At 40.4% G+C, this 21,756-nt stretch overlaps 1 protein-coding gene across 3 annotated transcripts in view; it reads left to right on the top strand.

Moving 5' to 3' along the window:
• Positions 1-6,126: 6,126 nt before the first annotated feature.
• gria4a (glutamate receptor, ionotropic, AMPA 4a) overlaps positions 6,127-21,756 on the top strand; it is a 178,229-nt gene continuing 162,599 nt past the window's right edge. For 2 of the 3 annotated variants that reach the window (XM_033977144.2, XM_055225980.1), the window contains exons 1-2: positions 6,139-6,232; positions 14,221-14,379. In XM_033977144.2, the coding sequence (XP_033833035.2) occupies positions 6,139-6,232; positions 14,221-14,379 (253 nt within the window). Of the gene's footprint in view, positions 6,233-14,220; positions 14,380-21,756 lie in introns of all 3 variants that reach the window. The other variant, XM_033977145.2, reaches the window with a different exon arrangement.

Here is a 21,756-nt window from a genome sequence, read left to right as displayed (position 1 = left end):
AGTTGGATTGAATTGGTCATCATTTCCCAATACTAAAGCAGAAAGCCCTAACCCCATAGTGTAACCCACCTCCATTGTAAACATACTATTGACTTTTCCTATTTGCTATTCGAACGCAAGGTCAACTGCGAGCGAAAGATAAGTAGCCACCATTAGCCCTATTGTTTATCGACGTTCAGATTGCACAATATGAATGTTGCCTTGTTACATCTGTTGGCCAACGCAGCACCGGGGATCCAATACCTCCAGTCTAGAGTGCTTTAGCAAAGCCCGAGTGAAAAGCACCACATTACAGCCACTGATATGATTTGAGCAGGAAAAGAAAGAGTTAATTGCGTCTTGCCTATAGGACTCCCTGCTGATTGGACGGTTTTATCAAAGTGATATATTGACTGTGAGCAAAGTAATTGACTCTGCTCAATCAGGCTGAAAATGAAAAGACTGGGAGACAATGCACGCTGCTACAAAAGTACTTATTTCTGTAATACGCCTGCTGGGTCAAACCATTCTTCGCTAATTCTTAACATGCAAAAGTGCAAAGCAGACTTGTTTAATTTTGAAAGATGGGAACGAAACGGAGGCTGGAAAATATCGTTTTCTAGTCAAGTTAGCATTTCTATACATGCGCTAACAACATGAAGCGTATGTAATTAATCTGGCTGAAAAATTAGATTGTACCAAGAATGTTTTGCTTAAAGCGTAATGAACTTTAGTAATGGTTCAACAAACGAAATTACTGTTAAGTGAAAGTGACTGTGTGCCTATGTTAAAGGGCCCATATTACGCTGTTTTCTGATCGATGTTATAATGTTTCCTCATCAAAAACATAAGCAGAGTTGTGTTTTGTTTCATTCACACACATAGTATTTAACACACAAACGCTGCATATTTAGGCTGGGTTCTTCTCTCCAACAGAAAACACCCTGTTCCACCTTGTGATGTCACGCGGTAATCCAGGAACCACCTTAATTTAAATCATTTCAATAATTTCAACCCTGGAATTGTTGATCTCTACTGAACAAAAGGTAAAAGTTAACTTGAAAAACTACTGCTTCGTGACATCACAAGGTGGAACAGAGCTTTTTTTTTGGCTTTGGAGATGCAGACAGACTAACAATAAAGTGAAAGCATGATTTGTGTTTTACCTGTTTTACTCTTAAAACTTGTGTTGAATACTGCGCGTTGCAAACATTGAGGTGAACTTGCTTCTCTGTAAGAATGCGACACATGCTTATTTTAAGACGTCGACGCTGGAACCTGCTACTTCGGTTACACGACACAGCTCTTCATCTTCAGGTTGACAAGAGACGGTGTAATACTTGTTTTCAATGACTGCAGGCATCTTTTAGTGACGTATTCTACCTTTCTGTAAACAGCAAATGTATCCATGTATGACCTTGTACGGACAGTATGTAAAATGAGTTAAGTCCTTATAGGATAGTACCTTTCTCAGGCTATAAGTACTGGAAAAACTCCCTTGAACTGTAACGCATGTGCCTGCTGCTTTTCCTTCACAATTACATAAAGAATTACTCAAACATGTGAATAAAACAAAACACAACTCCATGTATGTTTTTGATAACATGGCTTAAACATGGTTGTTATACACACGTGTTATGTATTAAGGGTCATAATGTGATACCAGTCAACGCACACATGCACACAGATGCTTTTTGGAGACATGACATTAACTTGCATTCATTTCCTGAAGGCCAATCGTAATCTTAACCATCCTTACTATTTGCCAAAACCAAACCTGACCTAATTTTTCCAATTTTGTGTATATACAGATAAGAGTTGCCACCGTGTGATAAACACCCGCCCACACAAAACATATCAAAACATAAGACTGAAACTAAAATGGGGATTTTTTTTTTATTTTTGTTTACATTTTACTATATAGTACTTGCATTCTTTCAAAGTAGGCTATGAGATTTCTTTCGTTTTTATTCCTCATAGCCTCCCTGGATGACTTCAAGTGCGCTGGCATTCAGAGCCTGTGTAGTGCAAATCAGGTGAAACACGGCAGCCTAGGAGACAGAGTATCTGCTTTTATCTACCCTTCTATCTACGCTATCCTCTTTGTTTATCCAGACCTGGGACTGGCTCAAAGTTCTGAGATTCTCACTAATGACTGGCAATGTTTAAAGGTGCTATACCTGATTTTTGCTGTTGAAAAACCGAACTAGTTCAACTTAAACCGTTTTGCAGTGGTCCAAAAATTATTCCTCACTTTCCTTATCCACTCAGAGTGTCCTAACTACTCACCTCAATGACTTTATAAGCGCTTTTCACAACTTTCACAAGCCAGGCTGGAGTGTTACAGCCACGGTAAAGCTAACAACAACTAGCATGCTAATGTTCGCTTCCTGATTATCGAACAATAAAGCGTTTTAGGCTCAGAAGCAGACAGCAGATTGAGCCGCTTATGCAAATATATGTGTGCTGGGACAAGTTTTGCTCAAATACGTGGGGAAAAAAACAGGTACAGGGCCTTTTAACCCTTTGCTGTGAAAAATACGCAAGCGTTTTTACCGACATTACAGCGACACAGTGTCATTTCGAGGTCCATTACGGCAACAATCTTGAAAATTTTGCTTACAGGTATATTTTGATTTAATACTAACCTACTCGATTCATTTATATGGTAATGTGTGGTCTGCAGCGTCTTTTCACAAGTATTTTCACACCCACTTAGTTCATTAACCTTGTAAAGAGAAAACATTCTATTTGCCAGTCCATACGCAGTGCAGCAGTTAAAGAACTCCATTTAGCTTAATTCACAACACACCAGTTTTTGTTTTTTTTGTGCGTCGCGCTGGTAATGAGCCATGAAGGCCAGTGAAGTGCCCCCTCGAAATGCCCCCACGTGACCACCACAACCGCCACCACGATACACGATGTCACTAATAAGCATAAATGAACCCGGGGAGAATGGGTGGATGTGACGCGGGAGAGGCGGGGTTATTTTAGGCAGGGTCCGTGGCAGAGCGGTGAAGATTCAGCTGCTGCTCCATTCATTCTAATAGCAGAGTTGGGGATTTCAGCACCATGGACAGAGACAGTGGAGAGCGGGGAGCCGGACTCTAGTGAATGCATCGCTTTGAACATGCTTGGATGTGTTTTAGAATCAAAGGGAGTTTGTAATTTGATTATAAGACTGACTCTAATCGTGTTATTGGTGTTATCGCGGCGGCTGATGCTGTGGCTTACTGAACCGCTGCAGTTATAGATGTCGACCTGAAATTGAATTATTTATTAGTATGTCTGGCTAAGTATTAAGTTTCAGACGGCACCACAGCGCTCTATAGGCCGATAATGTCTTAGAGATGCGGGTTGCTTAAATGAATATTGTTTAAATGTAGTTCTTTTATTGCAAGTTGTAGCGTTTGTCGTGAACAGAAATGACCAGGTTCAACATTTGCAAAATTACTGTTTAAATATTCAGGAAAGTACAGTGTTCAATGCAGAAATCGTACATTCAAGAATCTGTAAACTGCCAATAACAACTATTACAACTACATCTCATGTCATTTTAGGTAGGTTACGTAATGATGTTGCTATTACAAAAAGCACTGGACACTGCCTCAGTAATGTGCACTTGTTTTTATGCGTTTCCTCATGTTGTTTTATTGTTGGCCAGCACTCTCTTAAAACACGAGCTTTTTAATCTCAGTGGTGTTCTCCTGCTTAATAAATTCAGTCACTACTTTTAAAACGTCCTCCAATTACTTCTACTACTTTAAAGATGGGACGACATATGTTCAGTTATGATGGTCCTCACTCACAGAGCCAAAGGCGGGTGGTTTGATCCCAGCACCAATCAGTACATGCTGTTGTGCCTTTGGATAAGACACCTGTGTGGGAGGAAATGACTGGTGGCGGGTGGAATGGCTGTACAGTTACCATGGGCTACCCCAGGACAGCTATGACTACAGGTTATTCACCACCACAGAGTAGAGTGTGGATGAATAAGATGTACATATAAAGCACCTTTGAGAATCAGAAAAAAAAGAAAAAATATTATTAAAACATGTGATTGCTGCTGAAACAACCATTTGTATACATATAATTCTAAAAACTTGAATTCTAGTGGTGTAATTTATGAACTATTTGATGCTGAAATGCGCTCTGGATGCACACGAGCCAGCCCATTACAAATGTATGGAGCGCATTCTTCTCTGGGACAATCGGTGGAGCATGCCTTTGGTTTTGCCATCTGGAAAAATGAAAGTGTGCTCTCCACCGTGTAACTACGCCATCCCGTACCTCCTGTCGGCTTCACCAGCGCACTACAAGCTGGCTACCCAAAACAACTGGTACTAACATAATGCGCGCAGCTGTGGCCAATGCATCACTGACCCCGTGTTTCCCTGTCTAAGGTTCACCAAACTCACATTTATACGTCCTTGTTTGTAATGGTAGTCCCTGTGGTCTTTTGGAGTATTACCAAGATGTGAGTAGGTTTTTAGAAGAAGAAAGAGCGTAAGTCTGTTCAGCACCATGGACAGAGACACTCAGCGCAATAGTGAAGAATTTGTTACGCATATTTTTTTTTTTTGTAAATCTAATCAATATAATATGGGCGTCAGTAGCTCAATTGGTAATTTGCCCACTGATCACTGAAAGGTTGGTGGTTCGAATCCCGCTCTCGAAATAAAACCCCATTAGTTGAGCGGTCAGATCCACGGACCCACAGGTCGACGGTGCGATCCCAGCTCCCACAGATGAACGCCGTCGTTATATGCACCCACAGTGTCTGCGTCACCGTTGTATGAATACGTGTGAATGAGTGAGCGGTTCCTCCATGTCAAGCGCTTTGAGTGCCTTGAAGGTGTAAAAACGCTATATAAAAATGTGACCATGACCATTTTCCATATAAAATGTGCTATTCAAATGAGACGCTAAGAAGATTTCCTATTGGTGTCATTGGGTGCATTTACATAGATAACCCAATACTAAGATCTTTTATATGCCCTCAAGAGATCTGATCGCCAAAAATGCTTCTAATAATCAATATTTAACATTAATTTCTGTCTTAAAAGAATCAGATTGCTCCTATCTGATTTCTTGTGTGCAAAATACAGCCAGTGATATCTTACCTAATGGAGGATTATAGCTACTTTCCTTAATATGTTGCATCATCAGTAAGTAATTCTGTGTGCAGTCTTGCTATTGTGCTTTAATAGTAACTAGTTGTGTACTAATAATATTTTGTGAACGTGTAGAGGAACAGTTATGACCTCTTCTTCCTAATGGGTTTGTCCATGTTTAATATACAGCTATAGCCTTTATGTTGTTTCTGTTCATGCGCATTCTCAGCTTGTGTTTGACTGGTCAAGGTTTCTCTGATGTAATTTGCATTCCAGATCAGGATGCTTTTGGTGAGTCCCCTGGGTGCAGTGAGGGACGCGGTGCGAGCAGAGGTTCCCCAGAGCCCTCTCCCTCTCCAGGAACCACTTAAAAACATTGAGTGCGCCAGAATCCATTTTGGACCGTGGCTGACATTATTTTAACTTAAGCTCTGCAGCACAGACAGTCGCGTTCGGTATTAAATTCATTCCTCCTGGTCATTTCGCACATACCCACGCATTTATGTCACTTATCCCGGAGACTGGCTGTGAATCAAAACATTGGAGGCTGTCAGGTTAGATGCAGTCATCCGCTGAACGAGGTGGAACCGAGGACCGCGCGCGCAAACACCAAGTCACACCCTCCGTTGCCTTATCAATAGATCCGACGTTACACTAAGTTAAAGGAGTCAGACAGGCGGGGAAAAGTGACGGATGGTGGGAGAAGAAAGCGAAACGTACGTGTGAAAGACGAGTGCGCTCCGAAGAGGAGAGGGAGAGACGGGGCGCGCATGTCCAGTGGCTCCATGCAGGCTCCAATCACCGGAGCGAGTTTCCCTCCACTCTTTCTCTCCTCCATGTGCACCGGACGCACTGCTCGCTCCTGAGCGGACACTGCAGGGGCAAGGAAGCCGCGAAAAGCACCATGGAATAAGGAATACCACTGGATAAAACAAGAGGGGACAACCTCTTCTTCCTGGCGCCTCTTCTTTTTCTCTCTCTCCCTCTTTCTCTGCTGTCTCTCGATGTCTCTCAACAGTTTTTGAAGGGACTGATGGGAAGAAACATGAGGATTATTCTTATTTCTTGGCACTTTCTTGGGGTGTATTCCGCCCTTTGGGGTTTGGCAGCGGGGGCTTTTCCGAGCTCGGTGCAGATAGGTGAGTATGGAAGAACATTTTCTCTCATTTGAATATTAATTTAGTTAAATTTAACAGAGCGGGCAGCCACCGCTCAACATGACACTGTGACAAAATAACAAGTCACATTTCCCTTGTGGACATCACACATGTCCTCAGTTATTTTGATGATGTGTGTTCTGTGTGACTGGTGCTGTTAGTGTGGAGTTAGCGTAGACTTTTGCGTGTGTTGTGCGTCCGTGCATGTTACGGCGCGGTTTGTTGCCTCTTCTCCACTGGTTAGACACTGCAGTATTCTCCCTCTCTCGCTCTCCGCTTCTTGTCAGTGCGGGAGATGCTGTATAGATCACACAAAGTTATCCAAATCGCAAATGTCTTTGGATCGCGCGCGAAATCACACATGCGTAAAGAGGTGAAATCTTCTCTGTCTCCTTCTGTTAGACTCCGCCGGCACATATGCACAGAGCCGCGCGCGCACGGAGCCAGGCGCGCGTGAGACAGTAAATGCACTGCATCATTCCTCGCGGGGGGCAGATGGGAGGTCCTATAATGAGATTCAGCTCTTTGACTCTGTCTCCATACGTCTGCCAATAAACTTAATATGATAAACATCCTCTCTCGCACATGTTCTAAAACACATGAGCTGGTGCTGTATGGGCAGGATGGGCACACCAGGGCTGTAGCTGTGGCAAAGTGGATGGCCAGTGTAAATGCTCTGTCCAGCATGGATGAAGTTATATTTATGGTCTAGTTTTAGGGCTCCTCTTTAGTTTAGTGCTGTGTAGAGTCTTGGATGGAGTCCATTCTTCTGTTTGGTTTCCTCATGGCTTGCTGATATCTGTAGCAGGGGATTGCTTTCACATCAGCTGGTCACAGCTGAACGTCACTTCTGTGGTTTTGTGATTTATCTTTGGATTTTTGATTTGGCATTTCATTTTTATACTAAAAAGATTTTTTTATGATTTCAGTTTGAATATTCTTTTCAGTCCAAGGCCCATTGTTTGTTCACAGACTCTAGCTGTGTAAGACTCTATTATTACGGAGCTATGGTGAAATCAGTGTGACTTTATGTGTAAGTTATCACTAGAGCAGATTTGATTCTTGTAGGGTACAATATATGTCGTTTGGTTGGACCCGTCTCCAGCTCATTGCTGTGCTGTTCTCCTTGTTGGTGCACTGTTGGTTGTGGTCTAATGCATGTGTGCTGGATCCTCACATATTGTTGGAGTCACACACTTGGCACCAGGCTGAGCTCTGGGGCCATTCACCTGGAGGCATTTGCATACCTCTGCAATGCTCACAAGTGTACCCACATAAACAGGCTTTCTTGGTGCAATGTTTGGACTGTGGGAAAGAGCATAGGGCACAGCACATGGTAACAGTCTGTACAGTCTGCCTTTTTATTTTTACTACGAATATAAAAAAGAAAGTTGCGTACAACAATACACAGACTTGCAAAAAAGAGCAGATTTCTCCCAAGGCAGTGGTCATGGTTGCAATGGTAAATATATTGCATCATGACGTGTGTTGAAACTTAAAGGGACTGTATGTAGCATGCGTTCTTACAGTAAAAAAAAAAAAAAAAAGAACTTGGGTCGCCAGTGTCTAAACCTGCGTATAGAGAACAAAGCTTTTCTCATTCTCAGTATATGGACACTGGGCTACAGAGGTTGCACTAGCACTGATTCATGATTGGCTGCATGTACAGATAAAGATTCAGATCAGAGAGACTCCTTTTAGGATTTCAGCACAGGAACTGGCAACCCAAATAAGTGACTCATGTGAGGCTCATTTTGTTTTGACTGGATAATCATTTTGAGAACCATAACAGCAAATTACCTCATAAACAACATGATCATTATGTACAATGTTTTTTTTTGCTTTTTGTAAACAAGAAAATTCAGCATTACAGCATTAGTAAAAGATACATTTGATTTAAACATGTTTACCTCATATCTGGGGACACTGAAAGGTCATGTTTATGGAATTTAACATAAATATATGGTTCTTTTAAAGGTCATTTTGAACCTGGTGAACCACAAAATAATCACATATACAGCACAATACAAACAAAAGCAAATCAAATAACTACATAGACCCATTTAAAACGGTAAAAACAGGAGCAGGTGCAATTATAGATGTTTATCACCAGGTTATTAAAGTGCATTAGTGGCACCAATGTATCCAGTTTTGCATGTCCATGAAATGTAAGCAACATAAAAAACAAGCAACATAACCGAAAGCTTGATTTTCCCATTTCAGTTCTAGTGCGGCCAGGTTTTTTTTTAGACGCAGACAATCATGAACCCTTGTATTAAAAGTTCCCTTATCAACAAGCAAGTGAGATATTCAAGCAGTTTGTCAAGTGGTCCCTTATAAATGAATTGTATGCAGTGTTGTTCTCTTTTGGAGTTATGAAAACGAGTCAGCACGAACAACATAAACTATCAGGAAACAGTTTGAACGTAAAGGCTTCCTCTGCCATTTAGAATTTTATGCAGCCAAATAACATACAACAAAGCAGACCAGTACATTTTTGACATACTAAAATAAACTGAACAGAACTGACCATGGCTACACTGCAACTACTACTACTACTACAACTACAACTTCTAACACCACTACTTTTACACTGCGATATAATAAATGGTCATGGTCACATTTTTATACAGCGCTTCAAAGCACTCAAAACACTTTAAATCAAGGAACCACTCACGCACACATTCATACACCAGAGTACGCAGACACTGGGGGTGAGGTAGGGTAAGTGTCTTGCACAAGGACACAACAACAGCACTCGTCTTTGGGAGTTCAAATTGCACCGCATCTGATCGCCCAACCAATGATGTTTATGTCAAGAGCGGGATTCGAACCCCCAGTACCTTCAAATCATTGGAGAAACACTCAACCAACTGAGCTACTGCTATAAAATTTATGGAGTTATCTGAATAGAGTAACCTTCCGCAATCTAAAGACGTAAAGCTTGCCATCCATAATAAAACAAGTTACAAAGTGGCTGTCCAAAAAAGACTTTTAGCCAAATATGAAACAGACCTGAGTAACAGATGCATCTAACAGTGCTTATTTTAAACCCCATCTTTTTTATTTCTGTCTCAGTGTGATGGGAAATTCTGTCAGCTCTGTTCAATTCAATACAACCTAAATCACATCACTCTCAAACTGTGCCGAGGTGTTCAGCTACAAGTTCAACCTAGACATGCTCCAAACGGTTTTCAAGATCTATTCTCAGCTAGCCATGACATCAACAACTCTATTCAGCAAGGAGAGACCTGGCGTTTCACAAAATAGATGAATAAATCAAATTTGGTCTGGGGCTGTTGTGCACAAACACGCAGCCTGCAGTGGTGTAAGGATATTATGCGTTTTGGCTGTAGCCTGGCCATCTCACACATTCCCGCGTTGTATATAAAGAGGTGCTAAAAATGCTATTGGTAATGCTAATCCTGTACATGGTTAATTGGATTGATTAGTATTTTGGAACAAGGAAAGCGTAATCCAATTTTTCACCAATCAGACATGATAGTCTTCGTAGTATCTGTGAAGCAGCAAGTTTACGTATGGGTGAAGGTGCAAAATTGGACAGTTGGGGCAAAAATGTGTAAGTTCCATTGAGATTTACGAATCTCTTGCACAAAATAGACCTAGCAGCCAACCATAGACTGTATATATAAATGGTCATAGCTAAACTGCTAGCCGCCGCGTTCCAAATAGGAAGTGAGCATGGGCGCGCTTCCAGTTCCATCGACTCTGACTCCAATTCACCCTGGTGTTTTTATTTTGCTTTTGTGTCCATAACCCAAGATATAAATATTAATAACAGACAAATCGGCTGCCTTCTTTCCCCGAGGTCTTCCACTAGCATTAGCAACAGGTTTGATTGACAGTGTTGCTAAGCGCCCGTTCCCTGTCAAACAAAAGGTGCGGGCGGGAAGGGGCGTTAACTTCAACAGCTTCACTCCAGATCGGCTCTTTGGTTGCCATGATACTCCCGCTTGAAATTACAAATATGAAACTCGGATCCAAATTCCCCCCCCATAACCACTACCCTCGATGAGCTTCATTTGACTGGTGCCGAACGCTACGGTTGACATCACACTCACTTAGTCCACTTCTTTATACAGTCTATGCGGCCAGCACAGTCAATAGATTGCGGGATTAAATGTCTAAAAGTGATCCGTTATTGACAAAATCTATCCAAAAGCCATTTTGTAGCAGCTGTGCAAAACGTCCATAGAGATGCATTAGGCAAAACAATGTTAAAAAGTAAACAAAACAACTGTGGAACAAGCCTATAAGCTGCTGCCTCATCACCGGTAAATGCATTTATAACTCTGTAGTGTCAGGATGATTTGAATGAAAGCTAGATGTTTAATATTTAGTAGAGATATTGTTTAGCTGATATATTGGGCCGATATTTGTCCTTTACAGCGTATCGGCTATCAGCCTTAACTCTCTAGCATAGGCCGATATTTAGGTTAGATCGATTTGATGTCTAAAAAATGCACACAAAACTTTATACGAAGAGATAGCTGCACAAAACGTGACAACACAGCTCTCTTATAGGTTTGTGAGGGCTTGGGGGGAGTGTATAGCAAATTTAAATGACATAATTTGGGGAAAATAATCAAAATCGGTCCCACATATCGGCCCTGAATATCAGCAGTGTTTATGGGCCATCGGTTGCTCTGGATTCTAAACAATCATTATCAGCATCGACCATGAAAAAAGTAAAAACATATCAGTCGATCTCTACTGTTTATCATATTAAAATGTCTCTATACAGACTAAGTAACCACTGCATTAATTTAAATAATACAACATTTCAAATTTATCAAAACTTTTACAAGTTTTATGACTTTTTTAAACTTTCAATTCAAGAAAATATGTTTATTTTTGCGGTGAAAAAAAAAGTTCATATGCCGGTTTTTCATAATAATGATGAACCCAATTCACTGACACTGCAATGAAATCCCTACAGCCACACTACTTATTGCTAACGTCACATCATGTTTCTAAATTGAGGCTAGGCCAGCCGGGGCTAACACAGAGCTAACCAAAGACCAGGTCCAAACCAGGCCTAATACTAAACTAATATAAAACAAATATGCCGGCGGTCGTGATGTTATGTCTGTTCATTGTGTCATAGCAGACGTGCGCTTCCATATATTACAGAGCCCCATAGCCACACGTTTATTGCTCATTGCTAGTGGCCCGTGTCTTGATGGAGGTGACAGTCGTAGCCGGAGGCGTCGTGTTTTCATGTACTGTGTTTATCTGTCAAGTTTTTATGAATGCCATATCTCTGCTTTGCCTCCGGGGGCCGCCCTCAAATTTGGCAGCAGTTCTTCTCTTGTAGTGCTGTAGTGTGCAATAATTAGATTCAGCGCAAAAAAGGTCAAGGTCATGCGTTTACCTCAGTCCAGTCAATGATGGTTTATATCCGGGTTCAAAGTTCACCTTCTGTACTGATATTACATTGCATAACAACACATTTTAAACCGCTAGTGGTTCACATTATTAGACCCCGAGATCCATTAAAGAAGAGACAAAACCTGTAACAAAGTCAACTCCAAATAACTATTCATGGATTATTAGCTACAGATATAACTACATGTACTTTTACTACATCTGCTTGTACAAATACTGCTAGTACATCTCGAGCCATCACAACTGCAAATACAGTGCTCTATGCAGCTTTTCTAATGAGGCTCTCCATGGAGATGTTATTGCTTTGCCTGGAATGTTGCACAGTATGGCATTAATCCATCTCATATATTTGAAAAAAAACAAAACAAAAAACATGCAGTTCTGTGTGTGGGTTCACTTCTCCACAGATCAAACCTGTAACCTTATCTGGGGTCACTTGTGTGTCTCCTTGGAGAAAGATACATTTAATGCCATAGTAACATCGCTATGTATACAAGCAGGGGACAGAAAAGTTACGTAGTGCTAATTTAAATATAACTGACTGCATAAAATGATGAGTGAAGCTGGGCAGTTTGACGTGATAGTTCATAACTTCACACTTAAATGGGAAAAAAAAGAGCATATAAGTGGATTTGAAGCTGGTGGGATCACTGGACCGACGTGACACATGCATATTTGATTTGGTTTGCAGCTGCTTAGTACTTATCTATTTTTATCTCCCTTTGGTTTAGTGGCTGTATTAGATTACATCTGATCAATATCATTTATCAGGCCGGGATGATGGAGGAGCAAAGCTGCAGATATTGGACCTGTCATGGTTATCCTCTCTTTAGGGCCACTTCAGAGCCAAACAAATACGTGCTTCACTTATATAGGTAGTATTTCAATTCCTTGATCACTCTGTCTGCATTTTGAGTTGAACGTTTTACATTATTTAATACATGAACTGAATGGATTTTCCTATAGCACAGAATATAAAATTAGCTTCCAATTTCAAAGTCAAAGCAAGAATTGAATCAGATCTGAAAGAAACTGTAACTAAATCAAGACGTAAAAAAGGATTACTACAATACTTCCACTTTAGGCAAGACTGAACCAGGACTAAAAATGTACTAAAGAAGGTTTAAACCGGTGTTGTGTGGACTTGGTACACCTAAACCTACAAATGCAGCTGGGTCTGGAGAGTATATCGAGTCAATGAGAAAAATGGTATAGGTATTTATACTATGAGGCTGGTGATGTAGTACTTCAACGCCACATTACACCATTATAATGTTACTTACTCATACATACTTAGGTATTGTAGTTGGGTCCAGAAGTAGGCTTGTCATGATAACACATTTTAAAGTGTGAAAAAAGCATAGACGATACATCAGGGGTGTCAAACACATTTTCACAGAGGGCCATATCGGCAAAAGGGCTGCTCTCAAAGGGCCAGATGTAAAATAAATCTAACTACTTTTTAACTTGTTAATTAACTGTTTCTGTATTTATTGCTTATTCAAGTTACAAATATTGCATATGAATTTGCCTAGATGTAAAATTTGGCTGTGTAACTGTGCATCTCCTGGTAAAATGACATTTTAAGACCATCATATCTGCCATTTAACCTGTCGAGGGCCACATAAAATGATGTGGAGGGCCACATTTGACCCACGGGCCTGGTGTTTGACACATGTGCGATACATGATAAAACTATAAATATACCAGTAACCCAGTGTGCAGGATCTAAAGCAAGATCATCCTCATCTGTTAAAACATAAACTGTAATAAAGAAGAATGAAACGCTAATTAGTTTTCATCTGTAATCAGTCGTAGAAATTACTTGTTCGATCCTCAACTGCTCCAATCTTGTGGTTCTAAAAAAAAATAACCAAAAATTCATGCTAGCACTAAGAAAATGCACACGTGATATAGACTGAGCCCCAAAAATATTGTCCCAACTTTCACATATCGAATGAAAAGTTATTATAGTAAATATTGTGACATCTGACCCTGTTGCTAATCCTAACCTTGGACTGGACTAACTGGACAACTGGACTAACCCCGAGTTTGACCTAGTCTAAGCCAATCCAGATAAGAGGACTTAAGATGCACAGAATAAGGAATGAGCCAAACTCCAAAAGAAATATGTAATTCTGAATCTAAATAGCTACATATCACCAACCATACCTCAAAGAACACATTTAACTTTCAGCTCTAAACCTGCTACATGTGACTGCTCTCTCTAAGCCTACTCCTCCCTGGGACTCTTCTTCAGTTGTCGATGCAGCCGCGGTGTCTAAATGAGCGTTTTGTGAGTGCGTGTGCGTGTGTTTGTGTGTGCTTGTGTAAGGGATGCTAAGACAAATTGCCTTTTGTAACAAAGCTAATGAAGATGTTGCCTTTCTCTCCCCCCTCCCCCTCTCTCTGTTTTCCTCCACCCATCCTGCTCTATCCATCTTCCCCTCCCTTTGCCTTATTTGTCCCTGTCTCCCGTTGCACTTCCTCTTGACCCCTTGATAACTTACTTCCTCATCCCTCCATCATGTCTCCCGCCTCTCCCTTTCTACCCTTTCTAGGTGGATTGTTCATTAGGAATACTGATCAGGAGTACACCGCGTTTCGCCTGGCCATTTTCCTCCACAACACCAGCCCCAATGCCACGGAAGCGCCGTTTAACCTGGTGCCCCATGTGGACAACATAGAGACCGCAAATAGCTTCGCCGTCACCAATGCATGTAAGTGGAAAGTGCATGCGAACTATGGGAGAACACCGGGACCAATCGAGTTTGAGTGATGGCCGATACAAGCCAGTGTCTATTGAATTCTTTCACACAACTAACTGCTTTGAGCTCACAGACCACGCTAGATTAAGCCAAAATGAGATAACTGATGGAAAGGTGTAGGGTTATTTCAGCAAATTGATTTTAGACCGAGCGTTATGACTATATTGTTACTATTTAAGTACTTTTTGGGACTCTTTAGACACTTTAGATTGCATTAATATTTCGCGCAACATAAGGATGGTAAGTTGCCTTTGTAACCACAGTGGACCTGGGGTATATGATGGCCAGTTTGTTGGGGTGTACCATTGCCCCACCCTAACCATCATGGAAGACTTGGTTTACTCTAGAGCAGGAGTCTCAAACTCATGGTCCGGGGGCCAATTGCGGCCCACGAGACGATATTTTGTGGCCCGCAGAACAAGATGAAAGTTTAATGTTAGAGTGGCATTACCATGTTGCGTGTAGGAGGTTCAAAGGTCCAAATGGTTAAACCCCAAACTCACTCGCGTTGTGTACTCCCGTCACAAAAGATTCAACAAATAACCAGGTATATCCATAATTTCCACAAGAATTTGCATATTTCCCGTTGTATGTTGAAAAAAGCAATGACTTTTGAGAAGATTTTAACAAAGCTTTTTTTGTGGAATACTCTGCCTCCTGTGGCCCCCAGCTAATTTGAATTTGAGACCCCTGCTCTAGAGTAACTGTCCGAGCAGAAACCCTTCAGAAAGTGGGCAATCTGGTTTAACTTCCTGCACCAATTTTTTAACATCTAGTTATTTTAACACTAAAAACTAGATAAAAGTTTGGAATATGTTTTGTCATCTATGTAGCTTCTTCAGTTCTGACAGGGTTCTAGTAAGACACTGCTTTGTATCTGTCTGAAGGTAGAAGCTAACATTCCATCGTTGTTTACCATAAGGATGCGTTAGTTTCAGTTTCAGTCCTCCCTTCAAATGGATATAAGGCAGTGACTTAGCAGAACCCTGTCAGAACTGAAGAAGCTTTGGACGAGTGGCAAAATGTTGACAGTTGATAGAATTCAATTTTCTTTTGCTATGAAACCTACCTGGACGACTGAGGCAACACGCAGACGACATTGAAAAGATAAAACATGAAAATCACTGGGCAGTGTCTCCTGCATCTGCTCATAAACAATGGTTTGTATTCCTTGTGCTGTTTTCTGCAGTTGGATTGCACTCAGCAAAATTGGCACAAATTAACTTGTTTTGCTGTAACAATAGTGGCTGTTTTGTATTGCCGGCCACTGGAAATGAAACTTGCAATTCAAAAAAAAGGTTCCATTGAAAGTGCTCAGTTTGTTCAGAGTTTAAGTTTTCACTAAATTGCTGGTTGAAAATAAGTGTTTTGTGATAAGATTTTCCGCAACAATGGGAGGAATGGTGAGATGCTAATCACTTTCATTTCGAGGAAGAGACAAGAGGCAAAGCTGACTCAAATCCTATTCATGGGAACAACAAAGATGTTGAGTGTTTAGTCATGTCAGAGGTTTTGGATACTTTGAGAAGCCAGTTCTGACTGCTGTGGTGCAGAGCTGATTCAGGCTGTCTGGTTTAACGCATAGATCAAGGCCAAAAGTGACATTTATGGATTTACAAACAAAAGCGATCACATAATTGGTTGGTGTGGGAGAAGAGAATGTAGAAAATAAAGTCTAAAGGAGGAATGTGAAAGAAAGTTGAAAGAAACTGTAGGCAGTATTTAAATTAAACTAAATACCTTGATACGCATGGATTTACAGACCACGTATAACACTTTCTTAATTTCCATTTCAAGCATGCTTTTGGTCACCTTGGGATTAGTATTTCACATTTTCTAACTTAAAATAATGTCTACAGTTGGAAAACACATTTTTAAACCACACCTCAGTTTCCAATGAGGTATTTCAGCATTGGAGCTCCCTCTGCTGCCAGAAACTGGAATGAACAATAACAAAGTAAACACCTGAAGTCTGTATCACCTGTGAATGCTAGGCTAATAGAGCCATGCATCACTTATGAACACAATTTGAGCGTAAAAACGAGTCTGGTGATGGAGGAGAAGCTCGGACTTTTACCTATGACGCAACAATCTGGGGAAAATATAAATCGGATGCTTTTTGAGTGCTCAGAGAAGATGACTTGGGGTTAATGTATTGCTGAAATAAGCATGAATTACGTAAAATACAATTACAAGTATGTTATATTGTTGCCCCCTCATCAACAAAACATTTTTAAATCTCATAAAAGTCATAATATGTGTACTTTAAGTGAGTTATACCTTTGCACCGTGTTGAGGTGTCCGAGCTCTCCTTATCTCCCCATATTTGTAAAGTCTTTGTCATAAGTCTCTTTCTTATCCTGTACCAGAGTCGGAACATGAGCAGGAAGTCACTATAGCTGAGTCAATACATACCGCAAAAAAGTGGAGCTTGCAGAATTTTAATTACCTCAGTATATTAATTAATTCAACGTGTTTGCCTTCACAGAGAGACATTGATGTAGTCGGCTGTTAGAAAGATCCCCAAGGTCTAATATGCCACTGTGGTTTAAGCTTTGTTGGATCTGGAAGCTTCCTGGCCTGCAAATAGCAATTATTGTAGTAGTCAACTTGTCAGCGTTTGACTGATCCTGTGTGTTGTCCTGAAATTGAGGCTTAAGTGCTTAGAAAATGTCCGTCTTCACCTGCCCCCTGTCCCCTCCCACATCTCCGTACTTAGTGATTATTTGAAAAACACCAAGTTATCAACGAAAATGTTCAGAACTGAATAAACGTAAATGAAAATCCACTGCTCGCTACGCTGAAATGCCAGTGGGGTCTCTCGGTTCTGCAGTTTTGAGCAGGAAGTCAATGGACCTGTTTCTATTACAAAGCTGTTTTAGATCGATATTGCATTTTACAAAGAAAATATAAAATGGGGATATACTTATGTTGTAGTTTAAGACTAGCAGCAGAAAAAAAGCATAATTTGTCTTCTTTAAAAGGGTGACAGGTAGACAGGTTAGTCCATTGATCTGAAGGTTGGCGGTTCATATCTCACTGTAGACGTAAACATTGTTGGTTGAGCGGTGTGATCCACTCGCCCACAGGTTGGCGGAGTGATTCCAGCTCCCACAGATGAATGGGTCCTTGGGCAAGACACTTAACCCACCTCATCTCTAGTGTCTGTGTTCACTGGTGTATGAAAGTGTGTGTGAATGGGTGAGTGGCTCCTTGATGTAAAATGCTTTGAGTGCCTTGAAGGTGGAAAACTGTATAAAAATGACTATCTAAAGTAAAAAAAATAAAAATAAAAATACAGCTACAGTAAAGATTATATGAAAACTTGCTGACTTCATTCTGATGCTAAAATCCACGGTCTCTTTCTGAAGCTATTTTTTGCATCTGAACTCGGGTAGACCAATGTATGGCCAACAGTCTAATTTGATTACACTGGCATTGATCCAATCACTGACTAGACTTATCTCTATCTGGAAAACCTTTGCTAATACCCTGGACTTCCACCTAGATGACTATGTGCAGTAGCATTCTCAGATCTGTAATGTATTGGTACAGTGAAATAGCTAAAGTTGACAAGAGCCTTTTCCTGAGAATTTATTGCACATTTTAGCTACATTTTTATTAAAAGTTCCTGAACTCAGCTTTGCCAGACTGCATCTTATTTAGCAGTAAATAGCTGCCGTTTCATTGTTGCTCTAAAAGTAGATCCGGCTTTATTAGAGAGTGCTTTGGGAGCTGTAAAATCTGCCGTGGTTGTGTACTCAGTATGGCATGAATATTCACTGGGGGATTGTGTCAGTTCTTGTTAACACAGATCTGAAGAGGATCACTGCTATTCTGTCTTATTATAAGGACTTTATAAGAGCTGGGACTGCCGCAGTGTTTACCTTTTATGCCATTAACTTTTAACAAATTGGCTGCTGGGGCAGCTAACAAGGAGAGAAGAGAAATCAATACACCAGCATATAACCCTTCACATTGTGTGGTTGGACTGTACATCAATGTAATTCTTAATCGGGGTTCTGAAATGACTCTTTGATGTAAGCTCATTTAAAATTTTACACAAAGAATATCTGCTGACAGTTTGAAAGGTCAGCAAAACCACATTCACTTATGAAACAGCCTAAAACAATCCCTCAGAGAGATGGTAATATTTGGTAAACGGTCACGTTTTTATATAGCGCTTTTCCACCTTCAGGGCTATCAAATCACTTTACATCAAAGAACCACTCACCCATTCATTCACCAGTGTACGCAGACACTGGGGGTGAGGTGGGTTTAGTGTCGTGCCCAACAACACACGCATTGATCTATGGGAGCTGGAATCGCACCGCCAACCTGTACACAAGTGTTTCTGACCTCTCATCCAATTATGTTTACATCAAGAGTGGGATTCAAACCGTCAACCTTCGGATCAGTGGGCAAACACTCTACCAACTGAGCTACTGTCTCCCCGGTTGTTTGCTAGTTGTTGTGTGAAGTAAGGGCAAGCTGGGAGAGTGGTTAATGCTTATACGCTAAGCTAACAAGGCAATCCAAGTCGTTAATTTGTAGTATGCGTCTCACAAATGCAAAGATATCTCGTCTCATTCTAAAGTAAATCTCTATCTTTTTTTTTTTTTTTTTTTTTTTTTTTTTAGAATTTATTGCTTCGCTGGTTAATTTTGCAGTCCTTTGTGTTATTTATTTTTTTTATTTTTATTTTTTTACGCAAATTGTCAATCACAACCATCTGTAACTGTGGATTATATATACTTTTCCACACTATATATCTTGTAACTATTGTAAAAACATGTGGCCTTGGGCGTAGCTGTGTCACTGAATTGTGAAATACTACAAGTAATATTCCTGACTTTTTCCTCTCACAAAAACATGCGTACACGTGTATTCGAACAGTATCAATTGGTTGGCCGTATAGTAAGTTATAGCTTGTTAGTGCAATGTTTACTCTCCCTGCTGCCTATAAAAGCATTCATTATTAAGGAATTACGTAACAGAAAGAAGAAGCATATGGCGACTTTAAACACAGTTGATTTTATGGTTAAAATTGTTTCACCAGTTCAGTTATTCTGCTGTTATGGTTGGGTATGGGTTTGTGGCAATGTACAGTCAGACAATCAAACCTCAAAACCTCTTGCTATGCGGCGACTCTTAGCCATTGCAACATCAGTCAAAATTGAATCACCCCATTTTGCACATTGTTATTCTTAAAATGATTTCGTAACACGCCTCTGCCCTGGAACAATATCTTCAGGTTACCCCTCTTACAAACCAAACCACAGATTCAACATATTACTTCAAAAAATCTCATAATTCTTTCTGTTTACCAGTTTCCCTTTCCTCCTCCACTCCGCACTGATACTCGTTCCCTCTTTTGTCCTGTTTTTTTCTCTTATTTTTTTTTACTCTTTCTGTTTGCTTCTCACCCGTGCTGAATGGATCTCTAAATTAATCCGCGGTGCTCTGGGTGGTGAATTAGAATGAAGAAATTTTCACTCCTGACCTTGCATGCTTTGGAAGTGCACTGGTATTCAGGAGGCGTATACACACATCATAAAAAATCTGTGGCCCCTATCCACCAGGAATACAGCTCAATTTGCCTGTCCCCAAGTCACACGGCTGCACGCGACACCGTTGTCAATCTTGCGTATATGTGTTTGCTTCTTTTGTATTGTTTGAATGCATAAGATTGGTAGCGCTGCGTGCATTGTGACTACTACGCCGCTCTGCATCTCTTTCACAAACCTATGGAATATAATGCATGTGGATTAGCATGACCTAAGCCCTACCACATTACGTGCTTGTATATAATGTATATCAATATGTATGTACGCGGAATAGGTACATAGCCATGTCCTAAGAGAGATGCCTGATGGAGATCGACAGTAAGTGATGGTGAATTAGAGAGGAAAAAGAGAGATTAATTTGAACCAAGAAGTGGCTGACTGCTGAAGGCGAGAAACGCTCTGATGCCCTGTCACCGATGTAAATGTGGGCCATTATATGTATTATATGGGACTTCATTAAATATTCATCCATTTTTTTTCCTTTCGTTTTATCATTTATTTTGAGCGCTGCACAGAAAAGAAAACCTACATACATACAGATTACGCAAACAACATATTTTATTCACTCTTTGCTGGGTTTCAGATCTATGAGCCAATGATATTTATTACAGATGTGGGGCAGTTAAAATGAATTGTTAAAATCCAGATATTTTATGAAAGACTGCAAGTTGTGCGGTCTAGTCACCACAAAAGTGATTTCAACATTTCTGGATTTTTGTTATTGATATTTCATAAGAAAAATACCATGTGCTCAATAGGGAAAACTGAGTACACGGTACGTTTTACTACTTCTAAGACCTCTTTTTCATACCAAAAACTATACATTTGGCTAACTAACCTGTCTACTAAGTTTGTGAAAGATAAAATGCTTTGTAATTAATATCTGACAGTGCCCAGTGGTCTAATTTTGTTCCTGTAGACCTGTAGACTTTTACCTATGATGTAACAATCCCGGGAAATTTAAAATAGTGCGGTTTTTGAGTGCAGACTTTCAAAACAGGATTCATAAAACAATATTGAATACAAGCTAAAAGCAACTCCAGGTATGTTTCTGATGAAGGAACGTTAAAACATGATTCAAACTCACAGAAGTCCATTTTGCATAATACATCCTTTCAAACATGGACCCTCCCCTGTTTTTACTTCACTGGTGATGGTGCTGGTACTGTGCTTCCTTCACTAATAATTGTTTTGCCTTTCCAAAAGTACTTCCAAAATTATCATTGCAAGCAAATTATATTTTTGCAGCTTTTAAATAGCCAGTCATCATAGCAACAGTTTCAAAGGCGGCTCTGTTGAATTGCTACCAACTCGACTTCAGTGTTCAGCTGGCAGCTCAAATTGTTTTTCCATTTTCAATATGACGCTTGTACATGCAGTGAAAGGAGGTGGAAACACACATTTTGGTAGTAATTAAAACAGTCATGAGCTTTTGTCTCTTCAAATCTTAGGTTGTCTTTGAAATTCTCCCCCATTTTGGCTTGGATCCCACTGTTTTTATGTTGTGTATGTTTTCATGATCATGACTAATACAAAATGCTCTTAGGTAATGAGAAGAAGGCCCATATACACTGGTGATGGCTGGCTGCTTGATTATTGCACTGATGCATAAGCTCATTTGTCATTTAGAGTTTATAGAGATTGTGCCCATAGTGAATCATTTACTAATCAATACTGTTTATGTATTATTGACGGTGGCAGATTGCCTTTACATGCTTGGCGCACTGATTATCTGGGCAGTCTACCTGAATGCCAGTCATAG

Source organism: Periophthalmus magnuspinnatus, chromosome 13 (assembly GCF_009829125.3).
Source record: "Periophthalmus magnuspinnatus isolate fPerMag1 chromosome 13, fPerMag1.2.pri, whole genome shotgun sequence".
Classification (NCBI taxonomy): Eukaryota; Metazoa; Chordata; class Actinopteri; order Gobiiformes; family Gobiidae; genus Periophthalmus; species Periophthalmus magnuspinnatus.
This window is presented reverse-complemented; position numbering and strand designations above follow the sequence as displayed.